Source organism: Balaenoptera borealis (genome assembly GCF_965194805.1).
Source record: "Balaenoptera borealis genome assembly, chromosome: 17".
Taxonomy (NCBI): Eukaryota; Metazoa; Chordata; class Mammalia; order Artiodactyla; family Balaenopteridae; genus Balaenoptera; species Balaenoptera borealis.
Window position 1 is genome coordinate 27,950,840 of NC_138876.1, and position 22,088 is coordinate 27,972,927.

The 22,088-nt window shown below is 34.0% G+C and overlaps 1 protein-coding gene across 3 annotated transcripts in view; it reads left to right on the top strand.

Moving 5' to 3' along the window:
- Positions 1-22,088, top strand: part of NUDCD1 (NudC domain containing 1) — a 93,338-nt gene that overhangs the window by 22,911 nt on the left and 48,339 nt on the right. For 2 of the 3 annotated variants that reach the window (XM_082364341.1, XM_082364340.1), the window contains exons 3-6: positions 7,848-8,033; positions 11,609-11,789; positions 15,233-15,415; positions 19,026-19,230. In XM_082364341.1, the coding sequence (XP_082220467.1) occupies positions 7,848-8,033; positions 11,609-11,789; positions 15,233-15,415; positions 19,026-19,230 (755 nt within the window). The remainder of the gene's footprint in view (positions 1-7,847; positions 8,034-11,608; positions 11,790-15,232; positions 15,416-19,025; positions 19,231-22,088) is intronic. The other variant, XM_082364342.1, reaches the window with a different exon arrangement.

A 22,088-nucleotide genomic window follows, 5' to 3' on the forward strand; every position in this document is an offset into this window, starting at 1 on the left:
TTTCCTGGTAAAATTCAAAAGTTTTTTTTTTTTTTCCTCTTAGAAAGCAATAAGGAAACCATAATTTAGAATGCATGACTTCTGGGAACGTTTCTACAAGGTGCATTCTTTCCTAGTTCTCAGTTGTCATTCTCATCCATGAATTCTTTTAGCACTTCATATGTATTCTCTTTTTAGCAATTGGATTACAAAGTCCTTGAATTATTTAGTCGAAAGGACATAATACACACTCTAAAAATAGTTTATTAGATCCTCTATCGAAAAGACCTACTGTATACCTATATATACCTTTTTTGTTTTTTTCCCCAACTGTTAAGTGACAACTGTATGTTTGAGTGAGAATCCCCTGACCTGAATGTTAGTTTTTGTAAGTTATATCTCCTGGGCTGGCAGGTGACCTCAGAGAGGAGTCCTCTGGTTTCTTGTCTGAGAAGTATTAAGCCCTGATTGTGGCTTTCTGGGATCCAAAGGAAAGAAAAGAGTTTGTAGTCTTATCTTTTAATATGTGGGGATTTGCTGATTCCTCTGTTTTCTTTCAGTGGTGTTCTTTACCCCTGTACTTAGCTAGGCCTGATGGCCAGAGTCAGTCTAGTTAAAACTTTTATTAGAGAAATCTCCAGTTTTGGGCTAGAGTGGGTAGTTTTTTTTTTGTTGGGGAGAATTGGCTTTTTTTTTTTTTACGCAAGAACATGGTATATCCTTTCATTTATTTAGATCTTCTTTTATGTCCTTAAGTAAGATTTTTATAGTTTTCCCTTAATCTTATGCTTATTAAGTTTATTCTTGAATATTTTATGGTTTCTGCCTCTCATTAATAGAATATAGTTTTTTCTGTTTTCTTTCCTAGATGCTTATTGATAAAGACTATTTGTTATATAAGCAGTCACCTTATTTGACAATTCAGTAATTTTTATATACTCCCATTTAGGTTTTCAATGTACATAGACAGTTCCATCCTTAGCAAAAGGAAATGGTTTTATCTCTCCTTTTCCAGTATTTATGAGAGTAGAAATAACATTCCTGTGTCATTTCATTTTTGTCTTATTGATGTAGATAGAACCTCTGAGACAATGTTGAATAATAATGTGGACTGCAAGTATCCCTGTTTAGCTTTTGATTTTAATTGTAATGGCTTTTAAATTTACTTGATAGAATACTTATTGTCAGTTTTAGATAAATAGCTTTTATTGTTCTAAAGTTGCTTCTTTGAGTTTCTGTTTCTATTTAATGTTTTTTTTATGCCTGCTGAATTTTATTGCATGCCTTTTCAGAACCCACCTATTGTTAATGATTGTGTGCCTTTTATTAATTTATCAGTGTAGTGAATTAAATTGATATGTTGTAGTTTTAAAATTCCTTGGGGCTTCCCTGGTGGTGCAGTGGTTGAGAGTCTGCCTGCCAATGCAGGGGACATGGGTTCGAGCCCTGGTCTGGGAAGATCCCACATGCCACGGAGCAACTAAGCCTGTGAGCCACAATTACTGAGCCTGCGCATCTGGAGCCTGTGCTCCGCAAAGAGAGAGGCCGCGATAGTGAGAGGCCCACGCACTGCGATGAAGAGTGGCCCCCACTTGCTGCAACTAGAGAAAGCCCTCGCACAGAAACAAAGACCCAACACAGCCATTAAAAAAAAAAAACAAAACAAACAAACAATCAAAAAGAATCCCCCATTCTTTAAAAAAAAAAAAGATTTCTGCTATAATTCCTATGTCACTAAAATGCATTAAAAAAAAATAAAATAAAATAAAAAATAAAATAACATTCCTTAATTTTATAATTCCTTAAGTTCCTGGAATAAATTATTTTTGGTTAGAGTGGGTTATTCTTTTGATACATTATTGGTTTCTATTTGCTGTCGTTTGTAATATTTGTATTTGTTTTCACAAGTTATATTGGTTTTTGATTTTGATTTTGTTGGTATCTGTCAGATTTTGATTAAAGTTTTGCTGGCTTCCTTGAATTGGAGAGCTTTCTGGAACTGGAATAGTTTCAGATTGGAATAATCTGTTATTATTTTTCTGATCAGCAACAAAGGAAATTGACTTGCTCTTTGAACTGTGTTGGGGGCAGGTGGAGAGTATTGGCTGCTAGATACTCATTGACTTTTTTTAAAGCAGAAAACAGTTCTAATATACATTTTATTGTCTGATTTTTTTTTTTTTTTTGAGTCAAAGGCACACGTGCACAAATCCCAGAGAGGTTCTTTTCTTGTGGCTGATTTACAAAAATGACCATCCATGCTAATCTGGACCAAACACTACTGTGGTCAAGATGAAGGCTATAGGGCCCAAGAAAGGAAATCCGCAAGTTGCTTGACCGTTAGATTTTATCAGGAGCCAGCAGGTGGCAGCAGTTCAACACACAGGTTTATAGAGGCATTATACTTCTAAGTCAGTCTAACTTGTGGTTTACAATTGTTAATTTTAGAGAAATGTCAGTTGGGAGGAAGTACAGTTAGGAAGTAGAAAACTCCTTAGGAAAGAAAAAAAAATTGTGTTTTAAAATTTGGTTCTTTATTATTTTGTCATTTTATTATGATATTAGGGCTTATTTTAAAGTAATGTGTTCTGTTTCTTAATATTTAGGGGATTAATTCTGTCCTAATTTATTTTTCCGTTTATCTGAAAAACTGTTTTTGCTACTAAAGAAGAGCGTCATCTTGTGGTGCCTCTTTAAATTGCGTGTAAAGATCGAGAGGAGAGTTACTGGATTCCATTTGAAGCATGCATTTGTGAGGTTGCTTGTTAGTCCAGCTCAGTTGTATGCCAGTATGTTCTTATCTAGACCTGAATCTAGCTTATTTTCTACAGCTGAATTTATTAATAGGGAGCCAGTAATTTACCTGGTTAAAGAAAAACGAGTGGAGTAAGTTCTTGGAACTGTGTGTGCTTAATGCATTATTGAAAGCTTTGTGGTACATAAAGACGTTACTCAGTCAAATTGCAATTAATTTAAAACACCTTTCCTTAAAGCTTTAGCAAAAAAAAAAAAAAAAAAAAGGGTGGGGGCAGAAGAAGGAAAAAGGAAGACTTTTTTTTCTTCCGAATAAAGTTAATAGTTATTAATGATAAGAGCCTTTCTCCAGAAAAAGATCACTCCCTTTTAAAAGGGCAAATTTTTAAATGTCAATGCCTAATAATACTAGTAAATGGCATCCTTATTTAATTTAGCTTGACCAGTTTTTTAAACTTGAGTAGTGTTTTCTGTAAATGTACACGTATTAGAAAAATGCTTTGTTAGTTCAGAGCTTGTCTCCTTGTAGCTGTAACTAAGAGATCCCCAAATGGTTTTGAGATGTTTTCATAAATATGTACAGTTTATGAAAACATTACTTATTTACTGTTGAGTGTCATTTATATACAATATGTGGACATTGAGATTTTTGTATTATGTTTTGTTGATTCAGGAATCTAATTAAAATAGTGCGTAATATATTAGCCTGAAAGAAAAACTGAATATGGTAGTTTCGTTCATATTAGGGTTTTTTTTTTTTTGGCGGGGTGGGGAGTTATTCTGTAAGTTGCATTGAGTTCTGGGGTATCATTTGTTTAGAAGAACTTGAGAAGTGTTTTCTTCTCAAGAAAGTGTGGAATACAGGAAAGACCAACTTTTGGAGTGTGGTCAACCAAGATTTGAATATTGGTCCTGCCATTTTCTAGCAGTGGAATTCCAGGCAAATTATTTAATCTTTTTGAACAGAGTTCTTTATCTTCTTAAAGTGGGATAATAATTTCAACTTCATAGGGTTTGGAAATAATTAAATGAGATGGCAAAAAGTCAAAGCACTTATTTAATACAATACTGTACATTGTAGTCATTCAATAAGTGCTCCATTTATCAGTGAAATTTTAATTTTTTTTGCAATTCACCTGTGAAATGTTAGAATGATTTTCAACAGCTTTGAACATAGTTACGTTAATTTTTTTTTTGACTGGAGGAAGAAAATGATTGGGTGGGACCAGGACATTATAGATGCTAATTACATAAAGCTTTATTATTAGGACACTGTAAAACTGTTATTGAAGGTTATTCAGAAATAATTTAGTACTCTAATTTACACAAGAAAATATTTTATTGGTACAGTCCATTTAAAATTAAAATGTACTCTTTGAGAATTAGGTTTCAAAAATCAGGAACATTTAGGTTCTTTCACATAAACTATCATATAACTTTGAGATACTGTATGTTTTCTTTTGCATTTTAATTTAATTAATTGGCTTCACATTTATAAACTTGAATATCTTAATCATTCTACTAGATATTGCACTCATTTATCTGATAATTAGATACCTAGCAATCTCATTTATGTGGAACCTTGTATTTAAAAGAAGATGGCTTAAAACCACCTTTATAATTTATAGTGGCTTCCTAATAATGCTTCCCTAGATTAGACATAGTGAAGAGCATGTAGTGGAGGAGACCACTAGAAACTTTTACTTTGAAACAACTATTCTGAGGAAGAAGTTCCATTTTATTTTATCTTATTCACATCCTTTAATTATGTATAATACACGTAAATTACTCAATATGAAAAAAAAAAAAAAAAAGTCAAGCAATGTTTTTGAAGCAGTAATGGAAAGTTCTTTACCCCCAATCTCCCTTACCACCAGTTGCACTTTGATCTCATTTTCCTAATAGTATACACTATTAACAGAATAGCACGTGTCTGTCTACAGCTTACTCTGTGCTGTCATATCACAATGTTTGTTTCAACATACATGGATTTATACATATTCTACATCTTTTTTCCCAGTTATTATCTTGGTGATCTTTTTGATGTATTGTAAATCTACTTCAGTATATTTAACAGTTATTTGGTATTCCAAAGGATGATTATTCCACAGTTAACCATTCCTCTGCCAGTGCTTTCCAGACAAGGATGCCAGGTACACATCTATAGTTGAACACATTGGATTCATTACTTTTTGCAGCAGAGAATGCATACCACGCGGAACCATAGGGTATCTCAGAAGATGTTAGAAAGGACTTATTGTAGGATTGAGCTTATATTAGATGATTTTGGGGGAGGATTTAAGAAACTGGGGCTTTGCTCTGGATTGGATACTGTTAGGAAACTGGATAATTCCATGATGGATATCTTAATAAGTCTTATCCAGAAGGAGGGAAGAAGACTGGGCCAAGGCTCAAGCTGTGGTTAGTAATATTGACATGGATTAGGGTCCTGTTTGTAGCTTTGACAATGTTCCTGTTTTATCTGTGTTCAGATGCCATTACAGGGTGATGCTGTTTTTGTCTTGTTCTGTTACGGTGACAGAGGTCACACAGTGGCCTTGTCTGATGATGATGTTCTGTGGAATTGTTTATGTTCATCAGGAGAACATAGCTGTTAGTGTCACCAGCTCATAGCAAAACCAAGGCCTAGCTGATACTACCAGGCTAGCACTGGGATGTCAAGGGCGGCTATTTTCTTACTTACTGTTGATAAACAGCTAGGTTGCATCTTAGTTTTTATTGACACAGTTTTTCATTTTCATTGTTAAAATAAACATTCTCGTTATATGGATCTTAGTGTACATGTGCAAGTATTCTTATAAATTCCTAGAAGTGGAATTACATTAAATGGTATATAATGCATCATAAAATTTGATTTATAATCATTGCTGAAAGCCTATACTTATTTCTATTCCCACCAACAGGGCATCTTAGCCAAGAATAGACATTAACAGTCTGAAATTTTTTTTTTTTCTGGCTAATAGAGATATCTTATTATTTTAATCATATATTTTTTTTACTAGTGAGTTTGAGCATTTTGCTCGTTTTTTTTAAACCATAGTTTTCCTGTTCGTATTCTTTTCCCATTAAAATATTTTTAATAACCTTGTCTTTCTTGTTGAGTTTTAAGGGTACTTTGTATGTTATAGATATTAGTACTGCTTTATATTTGTGGCAAGTATTTCTCTCCCTACCTCCTACATGTCTTTTATTTACATAGGAAGGCTTTCTCCACCTTGAGATTATTAAAACATTATTAATCTTCTAACACAGTTATTTTACTTTTCTCTTAAGACATTTATTTTATTAATCTATCTGGAGTAAGGAATATTTTTGTGTAATTTTTTTCCTAAAGATCCCTAGTGTTCCACTATCATTTGTTGACTAGTCCATTTCCTTCACAATAATTGGAAATACCGCATCATGTTCTAAATGCCTACGTAGACATCAGCCTGCAGTAAAATTTCTCTTACTTGCCTTCACTTAACTAACTGGATTAACTGATATTCTCTATTCTCTTTGAATAACGTACTGACTGAAGACCACGGTAAGCTTAATGTTTATTGCCAGTAGGCTACTCAGTACTATGCTGTTACAATTCTGTTTCTGTTAGTTGAGCTTTATATCACTAATACCCAGATTTTGTCATTCTAAAAACTTTATGCCAGCTGTGTTTGTTGTTGCATTTTCATTATTTAATGCAATATTATGTAAATCAGTAAAATATGAGTACAAAAAGAAGGAAAGTTGCTGTTTTAAAGAAAATTGCATGCTTTAGAAAGAAACAGTGGGTCACTAAAAAACTTGAGGCTAATCAGGACACAGTTTACTTAAATTTTTTTAATATGTACATATATTGATCTAAACAGTTCTAGGAGCAGGGAATGATATACATGAGTCAAGGATTATTTTTGTACTGCAGGAAAACCTGCTAACTAAAAACTAAAACAACAATAAAAAGTTGAGGGCTTCCCTGGTGGTGCAGTGGTTAAGAATATGCCTGCCAATGCAGGGGACACGGGTTCGAGCCCTGGTGCGGGAAGATCCCACATGCTGCAGAGCAACTAAGCTCGTGCACCACAACTATTGAGCCTGCGCTCTAGAACCCGAGAGCCACAACTACTGAAGCCTGTGCACCTAGAGCCCGTGCTCCACAACAAGAGAAGCCACCGCAACAAAAAGTGGCTCCCGCTCACCGCAGCTAGAGAAAGCCTGCGCGCAGCAACGAAGACCCAACGCAGCCGAAAATAAAATAAACCAAATGAATAAATTTTAAAAAAATTAATTGAATTGAATACAGTTTGGTGTATGAGAGGAAGTTTATTTTCTCAGTTGTAGCCCTTTTTATATGTTTTCTTGTAAAACATTTTAATGATGTGTAATCCATATCTTATAACTGTATATTGTAAGGACATATATACAATAAAAATGTGTCAACAAAAACCCAAGTTGTTATTAGCATAATACAGCATTTTCATACCACAGGAATGTCCATGTAGGCGTTTAGAATATGATGCAGTATTTCCAATTAGTTAAAAATACTGATCATTAATTTTAAACTTCAGAAGAATGAAGACTAGATTACTGCATTGTATTAGTTATCTGCCATATTGCTATGTAACAACTTACTTCAGAGCTTAGTGACTTGAAACAAATGTTTGTCATCTCACAGTTTCAGTGAGGAATCAGAGTGGCTTAGCTGGGTGGTTCTGTTCCAGGGTTTCTCAAGAGAATGTAGCCAAGGTGTCAGCCGAGACTGCAGTGATCTGAAGGCTTTACTAGGGCTAAAGTGTACACTCCCAAAATGATTCACTCACAGGGTGCTGGGTTTTGTCAGGAGCCCTCACTTCCTCCTCATGTGTGTCTGCCATGTGCACTCCAAGAGAAAGCAAGATAGAAGATGTAAAGTCTTTTATGACCGAGTCCGAGAAGTCACATACCGTCACTTTTATTTCTTAGAAGTGAGTCAGTGGAACAGCTCACACTGAAAGGCAGAGGAATTAGGCACGTACTCTTGAAGAGGAGCGTAACCAGTGCACTGAAGATATTTATTCTGTGTGTGTATGGGTCACGGAGAGGGAGGGATTCATTTATAATGTTTGGCTTCTTTTTAGGACACTGCCTTAGGAAAACCACGAGAGGTGTTTCGACTTCCTACAGATTTGATAGCATATGACGATCGCCTTTGCGCATCCATCCATTTCACATCTTCTACTTGGGTTACCTTGTCAGATGGAACTGGAAGATTGTATCTCATTGGAACGGGTGAACGTGGAAATAGTGCTTCTGAAAAATGGGAGGTGAGTTGTTTTTTTGTTTTCTTTAGACTTAGCAAAGTCTGGAAAGTATATGCAAATTAGATCTTAATGATTTTGAAATAACACTTTTTTAGGGATAGTTTACATGTGACCTCTTGATTTTTATAATATATAATGTTTCGGATATCTTTTTAAGTTAAATTATAAAATGTATACCTTTTATGAAACTGATATATTAGCTATTCCTGTTTTGATCTGGGGTGCTTGCAGTTGTCAAGAATTGCATTTGTTTTTCAGCAAATACCTATTGAGTGATTGATTTATAAGTGTAAAGCAGTAAGTACACTAAGCAATGTTGTTGCCACCTTCTTCTTCTTGAAGAGTTGGCCAGAAAATTGCATTGTCATGTCTTTTCTCCTCTACTCTTGTTTTATTTGCTAGTATGTTTAAGGGCCCAGCACACTGCTGCACCACTCTGCTGTCTGGTATGTTTAAACTGGTCAAATAGTAACTTTACCAGAGTATTCCCAACTTAGAAAAATATACTGTAGCATAAATAACTATAGTTATGTACCAGTCTCCAAGATATCATTTTTACTTCAGTTTTTTAAAAACAATGTAACAGACTTAAATCTGAGGGGCAGGTGTTAGGATTTTAATAGTAATAAATATGGAATTATTTTTTCTAGAGCCACAGTTTTTGAAGGTAGAAAAATATGACACTGAGTTGTGCTAATAAGTATAATGTGATATTGCTACTGTCTAAATCTCAGCAGGTGGCCTTTTGTTCTGGGTAGCTAAAGCGATATGAATTTAATATTTTACAACTTATAAAATATTTTTATCAGACCAACAGATGCCTACAAAGACCAGGCTTTAATTATTTGAGAAAAACCAAGAAGGCCTTAGTGGTTTACCTTTCTTACTAAGTTATACCAAATGCTGTACTACCAAATTGTAGTATGTTCAAAAAACTAAACAAAAAACACAGTAAATTATCAGAACAACAATAGCCTGTTTATAGGGGGACCTTGTAGTCACAGTTTCAAATAGTTATTGAACGTTGTGACATTTTCTCTTCTGGCCTCCAGTAATAAATTTTTTTTTTTTTTTTTGCTGAGGCGATGTGGTATATAGCACAGCTACCTGAAATAGTTGGAAGGAATTTGGAAAATGATGGGCAGGAGAGATATGAATGAGAATTTATCTGTTATCAAGCCGTGTGGATTCTGTTGGTTTTCAGTAGTAAGAAGCACACTGACCTTGTTCACCTTCAGATTAAAAATAACACCACATATTCCACCAGAAGGAAATTCATATGTGTTTATATTTCATTTGGTTTCTGCTGTGTATATCTCCTTGGTACATATTAGGCCTTCAATAATATTTTTTAAATGAATTAAAAATTTAAATTTACTCCACATCCTCTTCAGTATTTGTACTCTCATAATGAAATCAGCACTCTCTGGGGAGGTGGGGGGAGTGGGAAAGGGATGGGACTTGGGCATTACTGAGGTGGGAGGAATACTGTGGGATATTGGTCACTTTGAGAGAAATAACTCAGTAGAGTTTCGAGACTTTGGGGGAATTGGTGTAAGAGAGGAGGCTAAAGGTGAGCATGATGGGGGCATGGTAGGGCCTAAGGGGGCCCAGCAAGCGTGGTGGTGATGACTCAAATGTAGAAAGAGAAATAAAAGAAGGCAAGGAAGACTGCCTGTTTCCAAATGTGTGGCCTCTAATGTGATGGGGGTGCTATATATCAACAATATCACAGTTGATTTGCTAGGTTTGTTCAGAAGACTGGAAACTTCAGCCTAAGAATTTTTAAGAGTCCAGACATCTACTCCTCTGGTCTCATTCCAGTCCCTTTCACTCACATGAGAGAGAAAGAAAAGGAAACAGTAAACTGGCTACTTGTGCTTGGCAGAACTTTCCATTTTTCCTTCCTACGGTTTATTTCTTCTTGTCCCCCAAACAAAAGCAGAACCCAGTCAACCAACTAAAAAACCGTGTCTGTCATCTCTGTTTTGGGTATTTGAGGTTGGTTTTTTTTTTCCCCCCTGCTTATGGAAGACTTTAGAGTGGATTTCAGAGCTCTACTATTCGAATAATTTTGGCAGAGTTGCTCAAACACAAAGAGAAAATGATGACATTTAAAGCACACTTTTTCTTTTATTTTTTATTGAAGTATAGTTAACTTACAATGTTTTGTTAGTTTCTGGTATACAGCAAAGTGATTCAGTTTTACATATATGTATTCTTTTTCATATTCTTTTCCATTATAGTTTATTTATAGTTTATTATTATTTGTATCTGCTAATCCCAAACTCCTGATTTATCCCTCTTCCCCTTTGGTAGCCGTAAGTTTGTTTTCTATGTCTGAGTCTGTTTCTGTTTTGTAAGTAAGTTCATTTGTATCATATTTTAGATTCCACATATAAGTGATATCATATGGTATTTGTCTTTCTCTGTCTGACTTACTTCACTTAGTATGATATTCTCTAGGTCCATCCATGTTGCTGCAGATGGCATTATTTCATTCTTTTTTATGGCTGAGTAGTATTCCATTGTATGTATACCACATCTTCTTTATCCATTCATCTGTCAATAGACATTTAGATTGCTTCCATGTCTTGGCTGTTGTAAACAGTGCTGCTGTGAACATTGGGGTAAAGCACATTTTTCTTTATAAGGCTTTCAGGTAGGAGCTGATATGAGGGGATTCCAGATAATGGGTTTAAAAAGAATAAAAAAGCTAATTTTTGTCTCTCAGATTAGTATTCAACTATTTATTTTTTCATTTATTTGAAAAGCTTGTTTAGAAATTAGTCTTAAAACCTCTTCTATTTGGTATTTAATAAAAATATAATAGTCTTTTAGATTATGTGTTTGTCTTATAAAAAGAATTTGATAAGATTTTGTGTGTCTTTGCATAATGTTTTGATTTGCTTTTTAAAAAGAAACTTCAGTATTTAAATAGAGTTGGTGGAATTATACCTTTTAAATGTAAGTGGGCACTTTTGTTTTTGAAGAGTAAGAAAGTTTTTGTGATTTGTTCTCTAATTCCTTTGACTCTTACCTTTGTAAATTTCCAGAAAACAAAGAAAAACAAACCAAACCAAAAACAAAAGGAAAAAAAGCATACACACACACACTCACAGACACACATGAATGGTATTCAGAAACTAAGAGGAAGAAAGCAGAAATAAATCAGAGATGAGACGGGAAGAGATGCAGTTAATGCATATTGACTTGCTCATGTCCTGTACAGAACATTCTTTTCACTTGACAGTTCTTTTCTAGAAGATTGCTTTTAATTCCCTTTCTCCTTTAGATGCTGTTTGGATGCCCTGTTGTTTTCTTTGTTTTTAAGCCAAGAGTACTGATCAGTTTTCTCTGTTAAACAATTAGATATTTTCCAGAAGTTCTTTCTTCAAGCAATATGATTTAAACTTGTAAGCTTTATTTAAGGGCATTTTTCATTTTTGTATCCTTGTAGTAAATATGGATAGTATCCGAGTTATTTGTTGGATTGTCAGAATTCTGTGTATTTCCTCTGTGCTGTATACATTCATGTAATACATTTTTGTGAGTGTCATCTTCTTTCTTTTTTGTAGATTATGTTTAATGAAGAGCTTGGAAATCCTTTTATCATAATTCACAGTATCTCATTGCTGAAAGCTGAAGAACATTCGATAGCTACCCTGCTTCTTCGAATAGAGAGAGAGGAATTGGATATGAAAGGAAGTGGTTTCTATGTTTCCTTGGAGTGGGTCACTATTAGTAAGAAAGATAAAGGTAAAACATAACAAAAATCTGATCTCTCTGTAGTGGTTGCCATAATTTAGTAGGTTTTGAAATGCAAAGCAGTTCCTGTAAATGCTATTTGCTTTTTCTTAGGCACTGTGTTATGATTCTGGTACCTGCCACCCAGTGGAATGAATATTTATAGATAGTTTCTCCTTAGGTATGGATTATAAAAAAATAGTAATGTGCTTCCATAGTCAGATGTGCCTTTTTGTGTAAAAGGAGACACTATTACATACTTTTGGAATAATTTAAGTGTGTATTTTTAATATATACAAAAGTATATGTTAATATGTGTGTGTATATATATATATATATATATATATACACACACACACATATATACACATACACACACATATACACACAAGATTTGTTCTTCGAAATATTTAATGTAATTTGTTTTTTCTTCCCAGTGTTGTAGTTTTATCTCTGGAGGAACACAGTAACTGAAAACTTTAGATTACGTGTTGGAAAGTTTCTGTAAAGGGCTAGATGGTAACCATTTGGCTTATATCATAACTACTCAACTATGATGTTGTGGTGCAAGAGCAGCCATAGATGAATGCATAAATGAATGAGTACGGCTGTATTCTGGTGTTTATGGACACTGACATTTGAATTTTATATAATTTTTACATGTATTTAAATATTCTTTTGATTTTTTGTGAACAATTTAAAAATATAAAATTCATTCTTTGGCTCACAACTTTCTTTTCTTAATATCTCAGTTCCTCTTGTCCCTGAATTACTAATATAATTGTGTTACTTTTTATTTTCCCTGAACATTACAGAGCAGTGTTATATTTCTAAACTCTTTTGAGTGGAACATTTGATAAGTTATATTTTATGGTCAAGTAAGTTTGAAAATGTGGGCATTCGATATCCCCATTTCACATTAAGCATATTCAAGTTTCTAGAAATTTTGAGTAGAAAAAATTTAATTTTGACCCAGCATTTCCCAACCCATTTAGCCATGGAATAATTCACTTGAGACCTACTGTTTTCCATCCCACACATGTTGGGAATAACCATCCTATAAAATATACAGTGTCTAAGTTTGGGTCTTTAGAGGCAGCTAGAACTCTGCTGTGCATGTACCTGTGCAGGAAACATAGGAGTTTTTATTTCATTCATGAAATGAAAAGTCTATTGCTAAATATGTATGAAGTGAATGTGTGAATGTAGGTGAGGATTTAGAGAAAAAACACTGACAGATGTTTTAGAACAGATTGTATTATTATGTATGTATATGTGTTATTATGTGTAACTCATGACACTGGTTATGATTTTTGACTACTCATTGTGAAGCACTACCCACTGTAATAAAAATTTGTTACCCACAGTAACAATAAAGTAAAGGTACGGACTCAACTGAAGTGTTTGGGTACTTCTTAAAGCAAAAAACAAAAACAAAAACAAAAAACCCTTATTTTCATAGGATAAATTCAGTTAATTTACCAGAAACTTTCAGAATACAGTTAATTGTTCATATCTTAAAAATTCTAAGTACAATTATTTATATTTGAGTATAGTAGGCAGATAGATCTATATCTGAATATGTAAAAAATCATTTCTACCATAAACATATTTCGTTTTAAGAAAACCCCTTATCAGTAGCTAGAATGGGAAGAAAATAGTCCACACCACACTTTTTCTGGTTTCATCAGTTTGTAGCTTTTTTCAGAAGACACTTATCATATACTGGCTGAGAAAGTAGACAGGCTGTAGTCAAGGAACGGGTAGATTTTTCAGAGGTTGATGTTTCAGGTAAGTCAGTCACTTTTAGGATTTAGAGCACTGCTCTCCAATAGAAATTTTTCCGAAATGGACGTGTTTATATGTGAGCCACTCAGTGTGATAGCAGCTATCCATGTGTGGCTTTTGAGCACTTGAAGTGTGGCTAGTGTGACTGAGGAATTGAATTTCAAATTTTACTTAATTTTAATTAAATAGCTACTCTGGCTAGTGGCTACCACATTGGACACCACAATCTAGAACATATTTCATCAGACCCAGTATTTTTTTTTAACATCTTTATTGGAGTATAATTGCTTTACAGTGGTGTGCTAGTTTCTGCTTTATAGCAAAGTGAATCAGCTATACATATACATATATCCCCATATCTCCTCCCTCTTGCATCTCCCTCCCACCCTCCCTATCCCACCCCTCTAGGTGGTCACAAAGCACCAAGCTGATCTCCCTGTGCTATGCGGCTGCTTCCCACTAGCTATCTATTTCACATTTGGTAGTATATATATGTCCATGCCACTCTCTCACTTCGTCCCAGCTTACCCTTCCTCCTCCCCATGTCCTCAAGTCCAGTCTCTACATCTGCATCTTTATTCCTGTCCTGCCCCTAGGTTCATGAGAACCATTTTTTTTTGATTCCATATATATGTGTTAGCATATGGTATTTGTTTTTCTCTTTCTGACTTACTTCACTCGGTATGACAGACTTTAGGTCCATCCACATCACTACAAATAACTCAGTTTCATTTCTTTTTATGGCTGAGTAATATTCCATTGTATATATGTGCCCCATCTTCTTTATCCATTCATGTGTCAGTGGACACTTAGGTTGCTTCCATGTCCTGGCTGTTGTAAACAGAGCTGCAGTGAACATTGTGGTACATGACTCTTTTTGAATTATGGTTTTCTCAGGGTATATGCCCAGTAGTGGGATTGCTGGGTCGTATGGTAGTTCTGTTTTTAGTTTTTTAAGGAACCTCCATACTGTTCTCCATAGTGGCTGTATCAATTTATAGTCCCACCAACAGTGCAAGAGGGTTCCCTTTTCTCCACACCCTCTCCAGCATTTATTGTTTCTAGATTTTTTGATGATGGCCATTCTGACTGGTGTGAAGTGATACCTCATTGTAGTTTTGATTTGCATTTCTCTAATGATTAGTGATGTTGAGCATCCTTTCATGTGTTTGTTGGCAATCTGTATATCTTCTTTGGAGAAATGTCTATTTAGGTCTTCTGCCCATTTTTGGATTGGGTTGTTTGTTTTTTTAATATTGAGCTGCATGAGCTGCTTGTAAATCTTGGAGATTAATCCTTTGTCAGTTGCTTCATTAGCAAATATTTTCTCCCATTCTGAGGGTTGTCTTTTCGTCTTGTTTATGGTTTCCTTTGCTGTGCAAAAGCTTTTAAGTTTCATTAGGTCCCATTTGTTTATTTTTGTTTTTATTTCCATTTCTCTAGGAGGTGCAAACCCAGTATTTTAAAATAGGGATTTATTTACAGAATATTAGGTTGTAAATTTTTTTTATCCTTTTTAAAAAATGTAGCTAATAGCGTACTTTTTAATAGTACATTTAAAATATTTAGTTTAAATTAGAATTAATATACAAATATATTCAAATATTTTTATTATATAGTTTTTTATTTGTAATTTTTTTGTTCTAAAATGCTTTATTTTCTTACAGATAAAAGAAAATATGAAATTACTAAGCGTAATATTCTCCATGGAAAGTCAGTGCCCCATTATGCCGCTATTGAGCCTGATGGGAATGGTCTAATGATTGTCTCTTACAAGTCCTTTACATTTGTTCAAGTTGGTCAAAATCTTGAAGAAAGTAAGGATGAAGACATGTCAGAGAAAATCAAAGGTAATTTTACTTCGAATATCCATAGAGCTCCTGTGTAAAATATATCTGATTTGTCCTCCCAGCTAGGTTATGAGTTTTACCAGGTCAAGATAGGTGCTTAATTTTTCTTTATTTTCCTTTATATTTCCCAGAATGGTCTTTTATGAAATATACCACCTAAGTAGTGTGAACTGTTCAAGTTAATACTTTTGTAATTACCAAAAATGTTTTTAAAACCTATATATTATCTTACCTGATTAGATATTTAATAAATACTTATTGAATGAATAAACAAATACTAATGTCTACTTGTTGTTGGTGTTTGAAAATCCAGCATGTTAGTATTGTCAATAATAATTTTTAAAAATAAGCTAACCTCTGTTCATTATAGGTGTCCTAATTACATGTTCTTATCTTTCATACTAAACTGAAAGAAGGTTCCTTGGGGGTAGAATCACTGACTAAGTTTTCTCAGTGTTGAATTCATTCATGAATGCATGAGTGAATTAATGAAGGTTGTTTTAGAATGAAAAGAGTAAAAAGGTCTTTCAGGAGAAATTTATATTTGTATACAAAGAGTACATATTCTTTAAAAGTATTCAAGAAAACATTTTTCTATAATCATTACTGTTTATATTTCTGGTATTTATAGCCAGGGACTAGTATATTTTACTTAACAGAGATTTTCACAATATTTAACAATTATATATATTACTCTTTGAATCTACCCTTTTTATTACTTTAACAACTTAATTATTTAAAATAAAAATTAGTTTAGTATATATTTATATACTTTTATAGTTTAAAAAATGAATCCTTTGAAAAGTATTTAAAAATACTTTTCAAATACTTAATTTATATGTTATATAATATTTGAATATGTAATAAATGTTTGAAAAATATTTTCTCCAGGTTTATAAACATGTACACCTCCAATTATAAGGGTTGTGCTTGGTAGCGTTTTATTTAGCGTCTTGTGATGTTTTTATGTAAGATCTCTTTCTGAATAAATTCTACTATTTTATCTTAATTATAATGTTAAACTCTCCTAAAGCTTAGCCGGAGCAGCTATCCATATCTCTAGACCACATGCCCTTTAGAACTCCTTTGGTGAGCGGTTGTGGAAGAATGAAAGACTGCCTTAATCCTTAGAACCAGTCTGCCTAGTAGCTAGGACCATGTGGTTCCAAGACAGATTTGCAGGCTAGTTGGGACACACCATGTGTTTAAATCACTAGCCACTAGTCCAGTGTTTCTTTTGTTGACATCTCACACTATATTTTGAATTCCTCCTGAATTCGTTTTTCCCTTTTAGTGTAATCCACAAGTCCCTTCCATTTTTCTGTTTCCTTTCTAATAAATAGCCCTTTCTTGTACCCACTTTCTCTTGGGAAATTTCTTCTGTATTTATTTTATCATTGGACTTTCACAACAAGAAAGGAAAATTGTTCTAATTTTTAAAAATTATGCATAGTTTGTTAATTAGTATGCTTTCTTTTAAGCACTCTTTTGAGTATGCTGGTTTCATTTTCTATAAACTTCAAGAAGACTGATATTATCTATTACCTATTTGATATTGTCATGATATTATAAATAATGATATTTCCTTTGAAAGACCTAATACAATCTCTAGAGATATAGAAAGGTACTCAAAACAACCAACAATGGAAAAAATTATTTAGGTGTTTGTATAGTTTTGGTGGAGAGGGGAGTAAGAAAATTCTGGCTTTCTCTTTAGTCTATGTCCATGGCCTTAATTTATACTAAAAGCTCATGTGATTTTGCAGGTTCCTCCCATCCCCATATCTGGCAGAAATTATATATTGCATGATTATTATGTATAAACTGCCTTGTTAATGTTTGTGGGAGACGAGGGATGAGTAAAACATTTCTTACCTTAGAGAGCTTATAGTATGTCTTTTAAGCTATATTTCAAGCTTTTTCAGTAAGTTTTTATTAAAAGTACTTCTAAAGGCAAAAGATAGAGGATCTGAGACTTAAAGGAATGTGATGCAAGTTAGATATTACCCCGAAGTAACAATTTTGTCCTAAAAATTCATGCTTTTTTTTTTAATTTTAATTTATTTTATTTTTGGCTGCGTTGGGTCTTCTGTTGCTGAGCATGGGCTTTTCTCTAGTTGTGGTGAGCAGGGGCCACTCCTCTTTGTGGTGTGCGGGCTTCTCATTGCGGTGGCTTCTCCCGTTGCGGAGCACGGGCTCCAGGCGCGTGAGCTTCAGCAGTTGTGGCTCGCAGGCTCCAGCGTGCAGGCTCAGCAGTTGCGGTGCATGGGCCCAGTTGCTCTGCGGCATGTGGGATCCCCCCGGACCAGGGCTCAAACTTGTGTCCCCTGCATTGGCAGGCGGATTCTTAACTGCTGCGCCACCAGGGAAGCCCGCATGTTTTATATTTATTTCTATATTATCATATTTGTTAAAAGAAAAATTTTAATATCAGATAAAGGTTACCCTTCCAGGAGACACACCATGCTTATGCTATATCTTTCAGCATATCAAGTACCCCCCCAAGTTTTAACATAAAACCACACGAAAATAAAAGAATAATAACCCACATTTAGTGAGAGTTTATAATATATTTAGCCAACAGAATTGATATTAAATGTTTTACATGCATTAACTCATTTAAATGTCACCAGTCAGTCCTAAGAGGAGTGTAATATTCTGTTACACTATTTTACAGATTAGGAAAATGAGGATTAGAGGTATAGTTGTGTATCAGAATTATTAAATGGTTGAACCAGGAGTCAGACCGTGGACCAGCCAACTCTGGAGCACTAGTTCCTAACATCTCTGTTATATTCCTTTCTGATGAGTGGATAGACAGATTAATGTTTATGGATGCCATTAAGCAAATATTTATTCATTTTGCATTTAAGCCCTATTTTCCTACTTCTGTGGTGATGGTTTGATGGGTCCAAAAGTGTTTCTTTAGTAGATAGCTTTTTAGGAGACAAGCTGAGGAGATAGAGAAGGTGATGAAGGGAGGATTCTTTTATTGGGAACTTAGACAAAATATACTGACAGCCCTTGAATTTGCTATGAAATTGCTTTCATGTTGTGAATGAGGTAGAATAGCCAATACCTTTATAAGGAAAATATCTTTTATTTTTGTGTGGACATGTATCCCACCAAGTAACAGTAGTCTCCTGTATCACAGAGTTACTGTATTGCCCCAGCATTGGCAAATCAAGGCTGTGGTGAAAGTTTCAGACAGGAGTTTTTGACATATTTGGTATTCTTTTGAACTCGGAATCCACTGTGTGTGTGTGTGTGTGTGTGTGTGTGTGCGCGCGTGTGTGCGTGTATAAGAGGAAGAGGGAGAAGTAGGGATACTGAGAGGCAGGGAGAGAAGGAATGGGGATGAAAGAGTTGCTATGATTTGTACTTTATGAATGTGTATCTCTTGGAGCATGAGGTAATCCTGGAACAGGAAAATGTCAAGTAAATTGCTACAACTCTTTGAGTGAAAATTCCCCATGGTGATCTCTGTGTGTTTGTTTATAATTATTTTTTTGTGAGACGATCACTAGAAAATATGCTAAGATAGGTGTTCTTTTGTATGATCTAGTCTCAGATTTTTTAATTACATAATGCATTTTTCTTTTCCTAAAAGAACCTCTGTATTACTGGCAACAAACTGAAGATGATTTGACAGTAACAGTATCGCTTCCAGAAGACTGTACTAAGGAAGACATTCAAATACAGTTTTTGCCTGATCATGTCAACGTTGTGCTGAAGGGTCAGAGGTTTTTGGAAGGAAATCTCTATTCATCTATTGATCATGAAAGCAGTACATGGATAATTAAAGAGAATAATAGGTATTTTTATAGTTTTATTTATATTTAAAATTTTATTTTTTATTATTTCACTTTTTTCTTCTTTTCTTTTTATACTTTCTGCAGTGGTTACATCATAGGGGAATACTACAATAGGTCCATCAGTATTGCTGATTATTTTTCTTAAGATAGATTAAAAATGGAATTACTGTAGTTAAGATTAAAGATACTATTATAGTTATTGTTTACATTATACTGCAGTGCTTTTCATTACCAGCTCTGGATACAATAATAATAATAATAACAGAAACAATAATAATAATAATAAATAGGTGAAAGTGGTCATTTATTTAAATTTGTGCTTTTTAAACTTTTTAATAGAAATAATTTTTTTCTATTAACTTTAATTTGCCAATTAGTGGAATGCTACTCTGCAATAAAAAGCAGTGAACTACTGATAGACATAACATGAATGAACCTCAAAAACGTTACGTGGACTGAAAGAAGCCAGAGACAAAAAGTATGCCCTGTGCAATTTCACATAAGTGAAGTTCTAGAACTGGCAGAACTAATCTATGGTGATACAAATCAGAACCGTGGTTACCTCTAGGGTGCAGGAGGATTGACTGGAAAAATGCACAAGGGAACTTCCTGGATGTTTCAGTATCTTTATTGGGTTATACGGGTGTATGCATTTGTCAAACAATGAATTCTACACTTAAAATGTATGACTTTCATCTGTAAATTACACCTCAGTAAAAAGAATATGTAAATAAAAGGTAAACAAAGGTTGTGCCTTATAAGACTATAATCCTCTGTCCCAACTACCATTCCTCTTTGTAAATCTGTTGTTCCAGATACTTCATTCCCTAATCATTTGGATTAATAAAATTAGTCTCTTTCATTTTAGATCAAGTCTTAGTAATTATTGAATTCAGTGATGGTTAATGAATGGTATTAGGCACTTAATTTTTAAAATGGTCAAATTTTGTCAGAAATGGGTTAAAATTAGATATTTTTATTAAATATAATTCTTGGTTAGTGGTATTTTACCCATCCATGTGAGTCTTGATGTGACTCTGAATTCTGCGAGTCTAAGAAATATATATCGAGTTCAAAATTGTTTTTAAATTAAGCAGATACCCTGAAATCATTTTATTAATGGAGAAATTTGGTGACTTCGTTATACTTTTTAATGTATTATTTTAAAAACTCAATATCTGAAAGGTTCTTTCAAAAATATTTTATATTTCCCTATATTCTATTTAAATATATCTTACTAGTGTGTGTGAGAGATGAGGATAGCATTTTTTTTTTTCACACACACACACTGTATTTTATTTTTACAAGAGATAAATAGACTGACACGAAGCATTGTACATGGATGACCACAACAAAAGCAACAATGATTGCAATTACCAAACCTGAAACACACTCATACTATGTCATAATATTGACATTCAGTCCAGTAATCCTCCACTGTAACAGCTCCTTTACTTTGCAGTGAAAATTGATTTCTATATTCTTTGCCTCTGAGTCCTTGTGGGATTTTATTTTTTTTAAATTCAGACAGAAAGTTACAAAAATTATACTCATCCTCATCAGTTCACTCAGTCCCATGTAATTAAATTTTTTTTTTCACCTTGATCTTTTGTTAGCACTTTTACGAGTTCATCAGTTTTTCATTAGAGTTTTGAAAATGCTTATTCATTCAGTTCAGCAGTACAGTCAGTTACCAGAAACCTGTACTTGTCAGAGTCTTTTCCATGAATTTCTTGAAGATGAAAGCCTTTTATAGGAACATATTTGCAAAAGCATCAGAGTACACCCAGAACTGTCTGTAAATGAGAAAAGACTTAAAAATGACCACAGTTAAAGATTTGATGAAAGTTCATAATAATGCAGTTGACAAGAAAATTAGTTATTTCTGAGATATACATTTTAAAGTAATAACTAGGATTATTACTTATAACATTATACCAGAACATGTAAGAGTTTTAGAAATTTCATGTAATGTCTGAAACATTTATATTAACATATTTCCATACATATTTCCATACAAATACAAATATAAGATTTTTAGAAATTTCATGTAATGTCTGAAACATTTATATTAACATATTTCCATACAAATAACCCAATGAAAGTTTAGTATTAGTTTTGTTTGTTTGTTTTTTTATACTGCAGGTTCTTATTAGGCATCAATTTTATACACATCAGTGTATACATGTCAATCCCAATCGCCCAATTCAGCACACCACCATCCCCACCCCACCGCAGTTTTCCCCCCTTGGTGTCCATATGTCCATTCTCTACATCTGTGTCTCAACTTCTGCCCTGCAAACCGGCTCATCTGTACCATTTTTCTAGGTTCCACATACATGCATTAATATACGATATTTGTTTTTCTCTTTCTGACTTACTTCACTCTGTATGACAGTCTCTAGATCCATCCACTTCTCAACAAATGACTCAATTTCGTTCCTTTTTATGGCTGAGTAATATTCCATTGGATATATGTACCACAACTTCTTTATCCATTCGTCTGTTGATGGGCATTTAGGTTGCTTCCATGACCTGGCTATTGTAAATAGCGCTGCAATGAACATTGGGGTGCATGTGTCTTTGAATTATGGTTTTCTCTGGGTATATGCTCAGTAGTGGGATTGCTGGGTCATATGGTAATTCTATTTTTAGTTTTTTAAGGAACCTCCATATTGTTCTCCATAGTGGCTGTATCAATTTACATTCCCACCAACAGTGCAAGAGGGTTCCCTTTTCTCCACACCCTCTCCAGCATTTATTGTTTGTAGATTTTCTGATGATGCCCATTCTAACAGGAGTGAGGTGATACCTCATTGTAGTTTTGATTTGCATTTCTCTAATAATTAGTGATGTTG